Source organism: Podarcis pityusensis (genome assembly GCF_964106645.2).
Source record: "Podarcis pityusensis genome assembly, chromosome: 14".
Classification (NCBI taxonomy): Eukaryota; Metazoa; Chordata; class Lepidosauria; order Squamata; family Lacertidae; genus Podarcis; species Podarcis pityusensis.
Window position 1 is genome coordinate 1232376 of NC_138039.1, and position 17263 is coordinate 1249638.

General features: G+C 52.9%; 1 protein-coding gene across 2 annotated transcripts; it reads right to left on the reverse strand.

Moving 5' to 3' along the window:
* Window positions 1-1532: 1532 nt before the first annotated feature.
* On the reverse strand, window positions 1533-16712 carry CDIP1 (cell death inducing p53 target 1). 2 transcript variants are annotated; one of them, XM_080981754.1, is made up of 5 exons: window positions 16598-16712; window positions 6235-6333; window positions 5658-5804; window positions 4439-4703; window positions 1533-3162 (listed from the first exon to the last, which is right to left on the reverse strand). In XM_080981754.1, exons 2-5 carry the CDS (start codon window positions 6317-6319, stop codon window positions 3051-3053), a joined length of 609 nt encoding a protein of 202 aa, XP_080837880.1. In that variant the 5' UTR covers window positions 6320-6333; window positions 16598-16712; the 3' UTR covers window positions 1533-3050. The 2 variants fall into 2 exon arrangements, with proteins under 2 accessions (XP_080837880.1, XP_080837881.1); XM_080981755.1 differs by lacking the exon at window positions 16598-16712 and adding an exon at window positions 8844-8999.
* Between the last annotated feature and the right edge of the window lie 551 nt (window positions 16713-17263).

Here is a 17263-nt window from a genome sequence, read left to right on the forward strand (position 1 = left end):
AAAGCCCTGCATGGGTGACTTCCTGGTGAGGCTTTGAGTGTCTGGCAGACAACCCCCACTTGGTTTTTCAAGTCCTCTTTTTGGCTAACTCCTTGGCAAGTGGCTGGCTTTCACTGCTGGGGAAACAGAGACCTTTAACTTGCCAACTTGCCAGCTCAGATTTGTCCTGGCCCATTCAAGGTTTGGTGGCTCATTTACGTTGGGGCTTGGAGTAGCAACTTTCTCAAGATTTCGAGGTCTGCCGAGGGCAGTCTTTCTGGCCATTTCCCTCCCCCCCCCCACCTCCTTGAGGAGGCAGCAGAGCACTGAACTCTCCTATCCAGGGGAGGATTAAGGACAGCTCTATTAAGCCAGCCCATTTAATCCAACTTGCTGCTTTCCAAGCAGATGCTGAGGAAGATCACAAGCTGGGCCCCTCCCCTCCCATGATGGCTGCCTGGAAACTACCACCATTTAGCCATTGCCAGATTTCCCTCCCCCTCTCCAAATGCTCACCATTAATTTAATCCTCCTGAATTCATAGCTGTCCCACAGCAGCGGCATTTCAGCAGCCGAGCCGTCCTTTTCCTTTTGGGAGGGGGCCCCCGGTGTCAGAGATGTCCCTTCACGAGGTTTCCCCTTCCTACCAGCAGTTCCAGCCAAAGGCCTCCCAAGTAGATGGAGGTGGGAAGATGGGGGCTGTCGTAGTAAAATGCATCATAATTGGAGGGATGCATTAATGAAACTGGCCTTGGCTGTGGCATTCTCCTGCTAGAGAATTTCAACAGGGCAGAGTAAAACCGATGAGCAGACGCCAGCCTTCCCAAAGTTCAGGAAAGTCGGAGTAAGGGGGCAAAATGAATGTGCCAGCAGCAAACGTGCAGGGAAGGGCCGATGCCCCGTTGCCTCGATGCAAGTGGTCTCAGGTCCATTCCTCAGCGTCTCCAAGCAGGGCTGGGAGAGCAGCTGCCAATCGGTGTCAACACTCCTGAGCTAGATGGACCAGTGGTCTTAGTCTAAGGCAGATACAGGTAGGTAGCCGTGTTGGTCTGCCGTAGTCAAAACAAAATAAAAAAAAATTCCTTCCAGTAGCACCTTAGAGACCAACTAAGTTTGTTACTGGTATGAGCTTTCTGAAGAAGTGTGCATGCACACGACTAAGGTGCTACTGGAAGGCATTTTTTTTATTTTGTCCAAGGCAGATTCCTATCTTCCAAAAGCAGGCAGAACCTTCTCCAGCATGTATGCAAGCACATTCGTCTCTGGTTGCAGGTACACTCAGAAGTGCGATCTCATGCTTGTGCATGCTCCTTGGCACATACAGGGGAGAAGAGGGAGCCTCCCTCTCTCTGCGTTTCTTGGGAATGGTCAGTGTGGCCCAGGGAAGGCCCGAGGGGGTTCCAGCTTGCCTTCCTTTCCCTCCCCACCTCCGCCAAATACATCTCGTGTCTCGTTCTTCCTGCTAAAACCAGGAAGTATACCCACCCAATGACCTCTGCCTGGTGCCCCACCTGTAATCACAACCGGTCTCTCTCACACAAAAACACAGAGAGTCTTGTGGGTCTGTATTTTAATTATATAGAAACATGGAAAAGCATCAACAGGTTGCCTCTGAGAAAGAGCATGAAACTCCCTGCTGGGTCAAAATACTTCACAGATGCATCCGTAGTGTTCAGAGCCAAGAGCCTTTTTGCATTCCTCATGTCTTCCTATGCAGCAGCCCTTGGGACGGACGGGGCACCCAGGGCAGGGCGCCAGAGGGCGTGGACTTGTGTCTTAAGGGGGTGGGAGGCCACAGCATCAGGAGGGGGGGGGCACATGCCAAACTAAGGTGATACCCGCCATCGAAACGGAGCATTTGGCAATGGACGAGCCCCCTCTGTGTGGGATCTCAGGACAAGCCCTCTTGGCCCTGCTTTGTCCTGTTGCTCACCCATGCAACGCCGTGGCTTTTCTGGAGGAATTAGTGCAAAACCAAGGGGGTGGGGGGGACGGAGGTGTGCACAGGGCCTTCACATTTCTGTTAAGTCACAGTTAAGAGCTTTAATACAAACGGGGGAAAACAAACCACATCACAGAACAGAACTCGGACAAGCAGACTCCGATTAGACAAGGTATTTACATGTGGGGAGAGGGGTCTGGATACAGGGGCCTCCCAGGCCACCTCTTGGCCTCGATATGCCAAGGAGGGGCAAAGAAGACTGGCGTAAGGACATGGCCCAGGGCACAGCCCCCCACCACCAATGACGGGGGAAGGGAGCTGGGCAAAGGGTACAGAAGAGCCTTGCGGAGGCAGCGAAGCTCACGGGGGAATGAGAAGAGGAAGGGACTACTTCCTCAGGGGCCCAAGCTGCCAGCTGCCCTCCCCCCAGCTGCCCCTGAGCCTGGCACGGGTCACGCAGCAGCAGCAGGCAGGAGACACCTTGGCTCCTCTTGCCCTCTCCTCTGCCGCCCCAGACCAAAGAAGTAGAGCAGCTTTTGGCAGGGTGCAAAAGGAAAAGTGGGGGGCGCCCCCCAAGCTCAATGGCCAAGGTTTTGCTTTGAAAGAAAACCACCCAACATGCCCCATGATTCATGCCGCGCCTGTGGGGACAATGGAGGTCTGCGGCACCTTGCCTGCCACTCCAAGGAGAGGTCAAGAAAGCAACCATGCCAGGTCTTGGCCCCCTTCCTCACCTTCCCGGGAGGTGCCCCACAGGGATGAGGTTTCCTCACGCGTAAGGACAGCCCGTGGCCCCTCTAGTCCAGCATCCCGGTCTCACTGGCCAACAGGATGCCCGTGGGAATCATGCGGCCAGATCCTAACCGAGAGGGGCTGGAGGCAGGGAGCCCCCACATGCACATGAGAGAGAAAGGGGAGGGGGGCAAAAGAGGCCGGCCACGGCTCGTCCGCCTGGCGGTTGTGGCGCCCGCCCTGCAGCTTCCCCAGGGACCCCGCGGTCCTGAGGCCTTCAAAGCTCTCTGCGCAGGAGGGAGGAGGGAAGACACAAGCGGGGGGAGCGTTGGGCACAGGTGAGTCGGGCCAGTGGCGCGAGGAGGGGAGTGGACATCTCCTGGCCCAGCGGGCACTGCTAGCACATGCGCTTGTACGTGTAGATGTAGGCCTTGCAGTTGGGGCAGGTGTGCGTCACGTCCTTGAACTCGTCTATCAGGCAGGGGATCAGGCAGCAGCCCAAGTCGCACCTGGAAGGGGGGAGAGGAGGTGCCCGCCGTGAGGCCAACAGGCAGGCTGGAAAACCCCAAGCAGCGCCAATGGCGCACCCACCTCCTCACGCAGTCAAAACCCCAGCCAAACGCCCCATTTCCATGCTCCTGCAGGGAGCAGCAGCTAGCCAGACCCCAGCAGGAAAACTCAGTTATAAAAATATATCTATACCGCTGTGACGGAGAAATACAACAATGCAAGAGCCATAATATTATACAGTAAATCCTAAAAAATAGAAGCATGTTGAAAGCAAAAGAAAAACCAGGCGGCAGTAGACCATTGTGGGAGGGTGTGTTCTTAATGGCCTGCCCAGGCCTGGAGGAATAGATAAGATTTCAGCAGGCATTTAAAAGTTGGCACAGAAGGCAGATGCTGAGCTTATTGCAAACTCTCACAGCCTTCTCCCATTTCAGCCAGATCAAACACCTACAAGCAGTGGCATCACAACTGCCCTCCCTTTCCCCCTATTCTTTATTTGCAAATTTATTGGGGGGCGGGGAGAGAAAACAAAAACATGGTCAGCAGATGTTAATAATTACCCTAATATATTCCTTTTATTATTAATTGAATTGATTCGCCCAGGGCAGGTGACCAGAATTGAAGATCACAATTAGAACGGTTTAAAACAAATTGCAGTCGCAAGAATAGGGTGGCTCCTGAAATATATGGGTATCGCGTGTCAAAGGGCGAAAAGAGGAGCAACTTCAGCATGCAGGAAAACCTGTTCCTTGAAGGCACCAGGTGCGCCTCTGCGGGGAGAAAGTCCCACAGCTCAGCGGGGGCCACGGAGGGTGGAGGAAGTACCAAGAGGGGCCCCTCTGCCCATCGAGCACCTGAGAGGGTCTGTGAGGAAGGAGCTGGTCCTCAGGTATTTGGGGCCTGAGTCATTTAGGGCTTTAAACACTAGCATGGCCACCTTGTTCATACACCTTGTTCTGCAATACTTAGCTAATTGGGAACCGCTGGATAAAGCGAAAGATTATGAGTCATGGAGGTGGGTGGGTGAACTTCATAGTGCCTACCTTATTTTTTAGTTGCTGGTTTTGCTAATAGTGTCATACACATGATAACTGTGTGGCTGAGGATTTGCTAATTATACTGTATGATTTATGTGGTACTTGCGATGTTCTACTCCGTTGCTGTTATTTGCTATTTCTAAGCCACTCTGGAAAGCGACATAGAACTGCAAGGGAGTGAGAAGGAGCCACAGGATGAGACCCAGCCCCTGCCTGCCCGCCTCTCTCCCTCACTTACCCCACAAAGCAGCAGAAGAACCCCAGCAGGAAGTTCATGAGGCCGATCTCGTGCGTGATCTTGGTGGTGATGGCCTGCTGGCAGTGCGGGCAAACGGTCGGGACGGGGGCAGCCTGGAAGATCTCGCCCTGCAGGACTGTCACGGTGGCCGCGGCCCCCGAGGGCACCAGCACTGTGGCCGTCTGGCCCCCCGCAGGGGCATAGGGGCCGGCCGGAGGGTAGTAGCCCATGGGGGGATGTGGTCCTGGGGGCATGTAGTAGCCTCCTGGAAGGAAAGCACACAAAAGGGGGGCACTCAAAAAAAGAGAGACCCTCTGGCTGCCTGCCTCCCCCCGGGCATGGGCACCCCTTGCTCCCAGATGGGCACAGGACCAGTGCCAGCATAGCTGCCCGCCTCCCTGCAACTCCAAACAGGACACCTAGTGCCCTTGCTCAAAAGGAAGAACCCTGCGGTCAACAGCAGACTCCCTTCTCTGCCATTCTGGATGGAGCTGCCTTGTTGTCAGGAGCCTGAGTCAGGGAACGGACAGCAACAGTTAACGCTTTATTCAAGGAAACCAAAGCAGCGCAAGCCTAGTAGTCACAGCAACTCTTCCCAGTCGGCCTTGCTCCTATGAGGAAGTGGCAAAGACTGAAGGTCTCCGCCTTCCCACTGCTGCCCAACTCCCCTCCTCTCCAGGTCCGTCCCCCCCAAGTAATCGGAGACTGCGCCTGCACACAACCAATCTCTGCTCTTCTCTTTTCATTTCTCTATGTGTTCTTAGAGACCAGGGAGGGGAGCTGGTCGTAGCAGGAGGGACTCACTGGATTCTTCAGCAGCCTGATTCCTCTCTGCCCCTTGGCCGCTCTTCTCCCGCCTCCACTGTTGCCTCTGCGTCTGGACTGCTCTCTGCCCCAGCCTCTTCCCGCTCACTAAACCCTGTTGCCTTTTCTGTTTCCCACACTTCTTGCTTCCTCTTCTCCCTCTGGCCACTCACTGTCATCCTGCCACCAATCCCCGGCCTCTGAGCCTTCTGCTTTTGCAGGGCCCCCACTTCTCGGCAACCCGCCAGCCCATGATGCTCACCCTCCTGGCCACCAGGCAGCTCCTGAGATGCTGCCTTATAGCAGGACACACACAGCCTCACACACACACACCCGCCCTGCCCAAGGGAGGTGTACCCATCAAGGGGTCGTTCTCCTGCACGCCCCCTCCTCTGCCCACCCACCCCCAACTCACCAGGTGGCATGTAGGGCACTGAGCCATCGGTGCCCATGTGCGGGGGGATGAACCCCGGCTGCGGTGGAGGTTCGTATGGCGGGGGTCCGATGTCCATCGGGGGCTGCGGGGCTCCTTGCGGCTGCACCATTGCGGGCGAGACTGCGCCTGCAGGAGGACAAGGGCGCCAAAAGAGGGGCAGGCTGCTCAACCTGCCCAACTTGCATTTTCGGCTTGTTAAGCCATGTAATCATGACCATATCCCCTCGAGAACCAGCTTAAAATTTTGTTTTTATGTTGATACGCTTATATGAAGCACAATGTTTTGCAACTGTGTATTTCGACACAAGGGAAAATCAACCCAAAATTAATTAAAAGAAAGGGGACTGTCTGCATCTGCAGAGCGCCTTTTACAGGACTGTGGGGAGTGCGAGGAATAGCCCCCCCCCCCGGCTCAATCTCAGCTGGACAAGACCATCCAAAACTGTCCGGAGGATATCCAAGAAAGTCTCCAGGAAGCTCCTCTCTGGACGCAGAAGGACAGGCGATTCTTGGCCTAAGCTGTGCTCCCCACTCTTCTCCCTCCCCATGCCCTTACCTGCTGGGAAAGGGTAGCCATCCTTCTCTTCTATGAGTGGGGCAGAGGGTCCCCCCGGGTAGGGTGGAGGTGGGTCACTCGACATGCTTCACGGCTGGCCTGGAGCAGAAAGAGAGAGAGAGAGAGAGAGAGAGAGGACCTAAGAAGAACGGCTCATCCTGACCACATCCTGTCCTCGCAGTGCCCAAACAGAGGCCCCAAAGGGAAGCCCAAAAGCACCAGAGGCACTCTCCACACCTGCTGGCGTTCAGAAGCACTGCTGCCTCCCACCGCAGAGGCACAGCAAAGCCATTGGGGCTGTTAGACACCTCCGACAGGCCTCTTCCCCATGAATTTGCCTCATCCTCCTCTTTTACAGCCATCCAAGTTGGTGGCTGTCACTGCCTCTTGTGGCAGCGAGTTCCATAGGTTAACTATGTGCTGCGAGGAGGAGGACTTAATTTTGTTTCTCATAAATCTTCCAACCATCCGCTTCACTGGGTGTCCACAAGTTCTGGGGTTTTAGATGAAGATGATGGACTATATGGAACTTGCCGAACTGACCGGGAGACTCCAAGACCAGAGAGAAGAGGCGGTGGAAGAAGACTGGAAGAAGTTTAAAGAATATTTGAAAAAATATGTTAATATTTAAATCTTAGAATAGCTTTGGAAGTGGATATAGCCTGTAGGGTTAGAAGTAGAAGATAGTGTATTTTAAAATAGTAGTATTTGTAAGTGATAAAATGTGAAGATTTTTATGCTAAAAGTAAGTGTGATTAAAAAAAATGGTTAAAAAATATGATATATGAAACTGCTAAAGATGAGGTAAAATGAAAATCAGATGGGGAGACTTGGGGAAGCTCACCTAACAATGTTTAGAAAAAATAAGGATAAGACAAGAATTTGTTTGTATTGTTTGTATTGTTTATTTGTGTTATAAAATTAATTAAAAAAAATTGGGGGGAAAACCAAAAACAAGTTCTGGGTTTTTGAGAGAAGGAGGAAAACTTTTCTCTATCCACATAGTCCATCATTTTTTAAACTTCTGCCCTGTTGCCCGTGACTCGCCTTTTCTCTAAACTAAAAGGTCCCAAACCCCGCTACCTTTTTTCACTGGGAAGTCACTCCACGCCTGTCAGTCCCCTTGGGTGCCCTTCTCTGAACCTTTTCAAGTTCTACCAATACCCATTTTGGGGGTGAGGTGGCCGGAACTGTACAGTGATGGAGAGGGAGGACAGGGGTCGGCGGGTGGGTTGCTGCAACCATGCCATGGGGGGGGGGAGCAAGGAAAATCAGTCCCACAGGCAGAACCAGGCAGGTTGTGTGTCCTGGGAATCAAGGGGCCCGATTCCCGGTCCTGGCTCAGCCTCAGAGAAGAGCAGAGAATTCTGCAGGGAGGGAGGAAGGGCCAAGAGCAATTGCTCTGCTTTCCCTGTGCCTATGAAGCCTGCCCCCGCCCCCTGCCCCGCATATTTATTTATTTTATAACATTTATAGACTGCTTGACTGTAAACAAACAAACCTCGACGTGGTTTACAAAAGGGGGGGGGGGACACAAATAAAAAGGGAGCAGATTAAAGCATACAAAAAGCTAAAATAGTAAAACAGATGAAAATTTGCATCAACTTTCTTGGCATCCAGGTCAGTCTGTCCAAACAAGCCTTGCCTTTAAAAGTACAGTGCAAGCTCCTGATTGATATCAATAGGCAGGGGGGTCCCATATGCCTAGCCCCCCACCATCCTGAACACCCCCCCAATTAACACTGCTTTAAAAAACAAAACAAGACTCAGGCTTTTTTCTAGAGTTCCCATTGACACATTTTACAGTGGGATCTACTGTCCACACATCTCAGTTTAGAAGTTATAATAAAACAGAGGCTGGGGGGTGGGGGAGACTGGCCCAGGGTGGTGGTATAAGGAGCCCCCCTCCCTCGGTAAGAGGCAGTTGCCACCCAATGACCTGTGCAATCTGGTTTCGTTTCCCAGGCTCAGGTGCCAGGATCCAGGATCCAGTTGCGGCTGCCTCCTGCCCTGCCCTGCGCCCAGGACAGAGAGCAGCGGCCGGAGAGAGAAACCCACAAACATAGCAAAACAAAAAACCCCTCCAGCCACTGATTGCAGAGAGCAGCCTTTCTTGACCAGTAGCCACGACCATAGCTATCAACGTTTCCCTTTTTTAAAGGGAAATTCCCTTATTCCGACTAGGATTCGTCGCAAGAAAAGGGAAAAGTTGACAGCTATGGCCAAGACTCAGATAGCCCAAGCATCATCCTCAAAGCTTCTTGTGTACACATCTGGACCACGCTGCAAACCCAGTGGTGCCCCAAAAAGGGCTCCTTCCAAGGCAACAGGATCCCAGAAATAAATAATAATAAATAATAATAATAATAATAATAATAAATAATAATAATGTAATATTATTTACACCCTGCCCATCTGGCTGGGTCTCCCCAGCCACTCTGGGTGGCTTCCAACAGAATATTAAAATACAATAATCTCTTAAACATGAAAAGCTTCCCTAAACAGGGCTGCCTTCAGATGCCTTCTAAAAGTCCAGTAACCACCCCATCTGCAGCATCCCACCTTTGCAGAGGAGCAAGGCAACCGTGAGCAGCTGCCGTGAGACAAACCTGCTGGAATCTTGCCCTCTGCCGCATCCGGGGCTCAGCTCCACGTCCCCGGCCACAAGTCGGCCTGAAGAGGCGCCTCCTGAAAGCACTGGGATGCTCCCCCCCCCCAGCTGCAGATGCAGGGCTGGCGCACACAGGGAGGATGCGCTGGCCGATCCGGAGATGGAGAGGAGGAGGCCAGGCTCTCTCCCGGCCTGGTCAGCCGGAGTCAGAGAAGGGCCCCCTGCCCCCCGCCTCCACTGCACAAGGCCCGGCAGCCGCAGAAGGGCAGCCAGAGGGTCACTGGCCACAAGCGCGGCTCCTTCCACTGCGTGATCTCAGCGGTGCCACGTGATGCAGCCAGGAAAGCAGGCCAGCCTCGCTGGGAACCAACCAGGCAGGGGAGAGCCAGGACTTCGCGGCTCCAGTTTCTCCGCCTGCTTTTCTGCTGGATCCCTGGCAAAAGAAGAACCAAAGTCTGCCTCTCTCCTTGCGCTCCTTCCTCCAGCAGGGGAAGGCTTTGGGGAGCTGAGGCTGTTAAGGAAAGGGCTGGCACCGTGCCGTTGCTATTGTAATTAGTTTTAATAGATCCTCTATATCGACCTACGGTTTTAATTCTAGCTATGTTTAATTATTTTTTAATGACACCCCCCCCCCAATGCTTTGAGCTGTTCCTATTTGTATCTGTAAGCCACCTTACAACATACAGTGGTACCTCGGGTTGCATACGCTTCAGGTTACATACGCTTCAGGTTACAGACTCCGCTAACCCAGAAATAGTACCTCGGGTTAAGAACTTTGCTTGAGGATGAGAACAGAAATCGTGCTCCAGCGGTGCGGCAGCAGCAGGAGGCCCCATTAGCTAAAGTGGTGCTTCAGGTTAAAAACAGTTTCAGGTTAAGAACAGACCTCCAGAACGAATTAAGTACTTAACCCGAGGTACCACTGTACTATACAGTCATACCGCAGGTTACAGACGCTTCAGGTTGCATTTCTTCAGGTTACGGACCGTCGAAACCCGGGACGGATTACTTTCAAGTTTCGGCAGTCGCACATGTGCAGAAGCGGTAAACTGCGCTTTGCGCATGTGCAGAAGCACTGAATCGCAACACACACGTGTGCAGATTCGCTGCTGCAGGTTGTGAACGCTGCGGGTTGCAAATGTGCATCCCGCACGGATCACGTTCGCAACCCGAGCGTCCACTGTATTAGGGTAGAGCAGGAGACTCTTAATCCCATGTTGGGCAAAATATTTTTGCATTGCAGGGGGTTGGACTAGATCCAGAACCGTCTTTCCCATGCGGCTTAGTGGTGCGTCACGCCAGGGCACCAGGCTCTCAGGGGCACCCCAGCGAGTGGGGGAGCTGCATGGCTTTGCTGGTGGCCTCCCCTTTCCCTGTACGCCCACCAGCTGCGCCCAGTCAACCATATGGCTGGCAGGTGTGCAGCCTGCCTCCCAAGCCTCCTCAGGAGGAGAGTGATCCCTGCAGAGGCTTAGGATGGAAGCTGCACCCCGCCAACCATATGGCCAGCAGGCACGCAGCTTCCCTCCCAAGCCTCTGCGGGGATTGCTCTCCTGCAGCAACATGGGGGAGGGTTGCACCCCCCCCAATGGCTGGCAGTGCGCAGCTTCGCCCCCCATCCGTGGTAATTTGGGGGCGCTGAGCGGATATTTGCACCCCAGCGCCGCATCTGCTGAAGACGGCCCTGTAGAAGATGACCCTCGCAGTCCCTTCCAACTCTGATTCTACCAACAACAAATGCCTCAACTTCCTTGTTGCAGCTTCCATTAAGGAAACGATTCAGGGAAGTGGAGGGAGGTTCTCCTCCAGCGCGGCCTGCAGCCCGAGATGGGCTGTTTTTTTAAAACCACTGGACCTAAACACACTGACACACACCAAGAGCCGCCTTGGACTGCGGTGCCGTTTTCAGCGCCCCGGAACAAAGCCCCTCTTTGTGCAGAGAGGCTCCCAGGATTTCTGCTGCCAGACGGGAGCCAAAAGCCTCGCCAAACTCCAGGAGCCTTTGGGCTCCTCTGCCAGCAGCCGAGCACCATGGAGACCATCTTGCAGCAAGCAGGCCCTGAATCCCAAGTTCTTTCCTGCATCGCACAGCACTTGCCAGACTCCTCGCAAGCAGCTGGAGCGGATCTGGGGCAGCCTTACAAGCAATCCAGCCCAGGTCTTCTAAGCGGCCTAAGCAAAAACTGGCCGCTGGTCCAGGGTCAAGGAGAAGGGAGGGGGCCCTTTGGGGCAGGCCGCCCCATCAGCCAGGAGCCCCCCCCCAGCAGTTCCATGGTTTTCACTCCGCATGCCGGCACCTTGTGATACGAAAGTGCGGCTCATGCGTAGTTTAAATGCAAACAAACAGGTTTCCACAGTGCTGGGAAGAACCTGGCACATGTCTGGAGGGAAATTTCAAGGGTATCACGTGAATAAGTAAATAAATGAACGTATTCCGCCCTGCGCCCTCCACATGAGACAGTTTTGACAAGCGGACCTGGCAAATTCACCTGTTCATCTTGTGACATCATTATGTCACATGATTGACAGGATCCCTGCCCACCTGCCAAATTCAGAGACCGGGAAACACTTGGGAAAACATCTGACAGCGCTGTCTGAGGCAGAACAGCACCCTCTCCTTTCAAAATCGTCAGAAACAAACTTAAAAAGCAGGGGGGCTGCTTCAAACAAAGCTGCAAAATAAGGCCTCTGCCCCCAGCAGTCTTTTCAGCCTTGGGCCCTCCCAAAGATCTTTCCTGAGGGAGCTTCTAGTTCTCATGGCTACAGGGGTCACTCTGGAAGCCCCACATTCGCCCACCTGCCAGAGACTCCGAGGCTGAACAGGCTCTGTATGGAGACCGTCCCTGCCAAGGCCGCCTTTTGCCCGTTCCCACATCGGCCATGGGCGCCTCAAGGAATACGAACAAAGCTTGCCAGAGTAAACAGTCAGTTCCTCTGGGCCTGGCAGGTGGCAGAGGCCCAGAGGCAGCCGCCGCGTGGCATGGCCTCCACTGCCACCGACAGCATCTCACTGGGGTAGGAGGAAGAAAGCTGCAAAGCCACAACACTTCCGCCCGTTCAGTGTGCCCCCTCAGGCCAGGAGTGGGCAGGAATCTGGCTCAACCGGGTCCTTTGCAGCCGATCTGCAAGCATTTCCGACTCTAGGTTACTGAACAAAAGCAGCTCCACCCCTGCACTGCGGGGATAAAGTATGCGTGGGGTAACCAAAAGCGAGCCCCTTTCATTTGTGGCACTCAAAATATATATGCCCAGAATAGTGTATGAGGTCTCCGACCGCCAGGCTGCAGTTGGTGGCTCTTGCTGGTTATAGCCTGAGGTCTTCCTTAAGACACACAACTGCCACCAGCTTCTTCCACAGGAAAGTTCGAGATTGTGCCCCAGAAGCAAGAGCCCCTGGCGCCGACCCAACACTTGGTAAAAGCAGCAAACGTGGGACGAATGGAAAGCGAAATTACAGGGGCTTTGGCTATGAAAGGGCAGACAGGAAAGAGTTCACTTGGACTGGCCAGGAGTGAAAATGCTGCTTGCAGCTGCAAAGTTATATCTGTTACCATCCGCCAGGTTCCAGAAGAAACATTCAAGAAGAGAAATACGAGCCTGAAACGGACTCCAAGGTGCCTGCAAGCTGAGGAACCTGAGATCGGTGACACTCGAGTTGTGAGAACAGGGCGGCTCTTCCACACACCCATCCCAAACATCAGCTGCAAGAGGGAGGGGGGGGGGCAGCCGGTTTCTGACTAAAGGACCTCCCTATAAGTGTGGGGGGGAGAAGGGACACCTGGCTTGCCAACAGTGCTTGTGAAAAGGAACCAGCGGTCTTAGCAGACCCCAAGCTGACCATGACTCAACAGAAGCCTAATGTCCAGATGAAGGGAAGCGATAGTCCCACTCGATTCTGCCTTGGTCAGAGCCCACCTGGAGCCCTGTGTCTAGTTCTGGGCTCCCCAGTTGAAGAAGGATATTGACAAGCTGGAAGGGGTGCAGAGGAGAGCAACCAAAATGTTACAAGGTCTGGGAACCCAAGCCTGATGAGGAACGGTTGAGGGAGCCGGGGATGTTTAGCCTGCAGAAGAGGAGATGAGAGCCATCTTCTGAAGGGCTGCCCCATGGAAGAAGGAGATGGGAAGACACAGCCTTGCACACGACAGAAAAATGGCTGATAAAATTATGGGACTTAATTGAGATGGCTAAGCTGACATGTTTAATTGCAGAAAAAACCATTACTAACATTTGTTAAGGATTTGAAATTTCTTATGGCCCTTTTGCAAGAAAGAAAACAAAGTTGTAATATCTGGGTCTGAAGACCGAAAAAATACTGGCTTATAGAAGATAGAATGGTTGGATTTTAAAGAGTGAATATCACATGTAGCTGCAGAGAGCAGACAGTCCTTTTATTCTACAGTTTTAGTTTTCTTTCTTTCTTTTCCTTCTCTCTTGTTCTCTCCTTCCTTAGATTTCTCCTTGTCTTGTATTTTCTTCCTTCTGAGTTTGCTCTTTTTTAGCTGAAGTAGCTGTGTTATCTCAGTATATTATAAAAATATACTTTTTAATGGGTATATATATCTCTATTACTTTGAATAAGTTTCAACATATATATATATATATATTTTAAAAGATTGAGCCAGCTTGTTTTCTCCCGCTTCAGGGGGGTGGGGGGTAAGACTCGAACCCATGGCTTCAAGTTACAAGGGAGGAGATTCCGGCTCAACATCAGGAAGAACTTTCTGACAGTAAGAGCAGTTTGACAGTGGAACGGTCTCCCTTGGGAGGTTGCGGACTCCATGGGAAGTTGGACGGTCACCTGTCAGGGACGCTTTAGCTGAGATTCCTGCATTGCCGGGGGTTGGACTAGATGACCCCTGGGGTCCCTTCCAACTCTACAATCCTATGATAAGCAAGTGAGGCTTGGGTAGGGGGCAAGAGGGAGAACAGCCCCTTCCCTCCAAGCCTTCTCTTCCCCAACATGTTTTCCTCCATCGCAGGCTGGTTGCCAGCTCTGCCCTCTTCCCCCCCAGCAGTGCAGATGGCCTCACCCCACAGACTTGCACCTTCAGATGGGGCAGGATCAGCACCAGGCAATGTGCACACAGACTCGCATCCTGAACTGCTGGAAAGGCACTCTGCCCATGCTCTGCGACACTCCCTTTATTCCTACACACTCCAGAGCTGAGAACTGATTAGACACACTAGAGGATCCTCGGCTATTTGCTTCTGTTTCTCCCATGAGTGCCCTTCCCTTCCTTCCTCCAAGGTCCTTGTGGCCGGGGAGATCAAATTTCAAAAAGTCAGAAGAGAAGGAAAAGAGCCTTTGAGGGGTTTTTTTAAGGGTGGGGGGAGAGAAAGACCATTAAGGAGAGAGGCTTAAATAATTAAATGTTATGTGGGGTCTTCTTCTTCTTTGGCAATCCCTCATAGCCAAGTAAGATTGTCTTTTTAACAATGAGTCCGTAAGTGACTGTGGAGGCCCATTCTGGATCCACACGTCCTTCCACAGTGGGGAGATTGGTTTCCAGGCGGGAGTTGATCCCGGTGAGGGTTTGCCAAGCGTGCCTTCCTCTTAGCACATTTCTCCCCTTGCGTCCTGAGTTCAAGCGTCTTCAAAGCCCATGATACCTTTGGTAAAGGCTGTTCGCAGGCCAGTGTTTCCTAGTTGTCAGTGTTTACACTACATTTTTTAAAATTTGCCTTGAGAGAGTCTTTGAACCTCTTTTGTCGACAACCAGCACTGCACTTTCCATTTTTTAAGTTCGGAATAGAGTAGTTGCTTTGGAAGACAATAATCTGGCATCTGAACAACATGACCAGTCCAACAAAGCTGATGTTGAAGAATCATCGCTTTGACACTGGTGATCTTTGCTTCTTCCAGGAAACTGGCATTAGTTTACCTGTCTTCCCAAGTGATGTGTAAAAATTATATATATATGTGGGGTATGCAGAGACCAACATTTCCCCTTCTCATAAACAATTAAAAACAGGTTTTGCTAAGCAATTAGGTGCAGGGCTAACAAGCGCAAGATTAATTTACACCAGGGTCTCTAATACAGGCTTCCTCAACCTCAGCTCTCCAGACGTTTTTGGCCTACAACTCCCATGATCCCTAGCTAGTAGGGCCAGTGGTCAGGGATGCTGGGAATTGTAGTCTCAAAACATCTGGAGGGCAGAGGTTGAGGAAGCCTGCTCTAGCGCCTCAGGAGGTGATGCCACTGGCTTGCATAGCTTTAAAAAATGTAGAAAGCATAAGCAGCCCATTAAGCTGTGCCAGCCAGATAGAGCTTCCTCATTCCGAGGCAGTCTACCTGCCAGTGGCCGCTGATGGGGAGCAAACAGTGGCAGGGCTGCTGCCTTCGCAAGCTGCTTCTGGGCTTCCCCTTCGGTTCCTCCACACAGAAGCACCCAGAGCAGCGTTTCACAACCTCAGGTCCCCAGACATTGTTGGACTACAACTCCCATCATCCCTGAGCTGTGGCCTTGCTAGCTAGGGATGATGGGAGTTGCAGTCCCAAAACATCTGGGGACCCAAGGTTGAGAAAGGCTGACCTAGAGAGACTCCTGATAGGCAAGCACCTGTCATGCATGCCAAAGGCCCCAGCTGGCAGGAGACGAAGCTCCATCTGGTACGCAGGATGAGACCCTCCCTGCCTGCAGACTGTCTTGCCAGAGTGGTTGGTGCATGCTCTGGTTATCTCCCGCTTGGACTACTGCAATGCGCTCTATGTGGGGCTACCTTTGAAGGTGACCCGGAAACTACAACTAATCCAGAATGCGGCAGCTAGACTGGGGACTGGGAGCAGCCGCCAACACCACATAAGACCGGTCTTGAGAGACCTACACTGACTCCCAGGACGTTTCCGAGCACAATTCAAAGTGTTGGTGCTGACCTTGAAAGCCCTCAACGGCCTCAGTCCAGTATACCTGAAGGAGCGTCTCCACCCCCATCGTTCTGCCTGGACACTGAGGTCCAGCTCCAAGGGCCTTCTGGCGGTTCCCTCCCAGCAAGAAGCAAAGCTACAGAGAACCAGGCAGAGGGCCTTCTCGGTGGTGGCGCCCGCCCTGTGGAACACCCTCCCACCAGAGAACAACCACTACCAAACTTTTAGAAGACATCTGAAGGCAGCCCTGTTTAGGGAAGCTTTTAATGTTTAGTAGGTTATTGTATTTTGGTGTTGGAAGCCGCAGAGGGTTGGCTGGGGAAACCCAGCCAGATGGGCGGGGTATAAATAATAAATTATTCTTACAGTGGTACCTCAGGTTAAGTACTTAATTCGTTCTGGAGGTCCGTTCTTAACCTGAAACTGTTCTTAACCTGAAGCACCACTTTAGCTAATGGGGCCTCCCGCTGCCGCCGTGGCGCGATTTCTGTTCTCACCCTGAAGCAAAGTTCTTAACCCGAGGTACTATTTCTGGGTTAGCGGAGTCTGTAACCTGAAGCGTCCGTAACCCGAGGTACCACGGTATTCTTATTATTAGAAGCGCGGAGCGAGGTGGGCTCAGCCCCAGGCAGCCTCCTTGCAGAAGGGAGGGCAGAGCCTCCACGCGCAGGAGCAGTCTACCCCCGAGCCGCCCAGGAAGGCTGCCCGCGCCTTGATGCCCCCCTCCGGCCCCAGGCTGGCACCCCTGGGCCACGAGAGGCGGGAGCCCCCTCCCCACGGCCTGGCGGGGGTTTCCTTGCCCCGGGGCAGCCGGGTCGCCCCCCGCCCCTGCCTCCCCCTGGCGCCCCCCTCCGGGGCTGCTCAGCCACGCTGGCATCCGCACCTGGGTCTCCGCGCTCGCCTGCTGCCCTCCGACTCGCGAAGCCGCCGCCGCCGCCGCCGCCGCCGTTGCACCAGCTGTTTCCTCCCTCCGCAAGGGCGGCGCGGGGGCCGATGGGAGTTGTAGTTCTCCGGCGGGGCCGCAAACCACCACCCCCAGCACGCACCGCGCGGCGGCCTCCCGAGGCCCCGAGAGCCGAGGGGCGTGGCCGGCCGGCAGGGGGCGTGGCCAGGCGGTGCGGGTCCGATCCGGAGCAAAAAGCCGGGGAATTACGGAGGTTGAGGCAGGAGGCGCGCCTCTCGCGCGTTTGTGCAATCCCTGTTCACCCCCCAAATATTATGCAATGCTCTGCTGTTAAAATAAAATAAAAAGTTGTTCAAACCTACTCCATTTGGGGCAATTAAAATGTTAAAAGTTAAAGAAAGCTTGTGGAAGGAGGAGTGTTAAGGTATATAGAAGTGTACATATGGTTAATTTGAATATGTTGTTATCGAATATTATTGAATATGTATATTATTGAATATTGTATACCTAACGTATCAGCCACCTGGCGGGTTTCACTGTGTTTTTTGGTGGTTGGTAAAAAATAATTTATATACCAACCACCAAAAAACACATGATGACTTTATTCTTTTCGAAGGGTGCTTTTTAAATTTATTTATTTATGTG

Bases quoted from the DNA above. Each gene is read 5' to 3' on its own strand.
- CDIP1 (XM_080981754.1), bottom strand. From the start codon at position 6,319: ATGTCGAGTGACCCACCTCCACCCTACCCGGGGGGACCCTCTGCCCCA. The intron at 5,805-6,234 runs GTAAGGGCATGG...GTCCTCCTGCAG, and splicing joins TGGCTACCCTTTCCCAGCAG to GCGCAGTCTCGCCCGCAATG. The intron at 3,163-4,438 runs GTAAGTGAGGGA...CCCCCCTTCCAG, and splicing joins TTCTTCTGCTGCTTTGTGGG to GTGCGACTTGGGCTGCTGCC.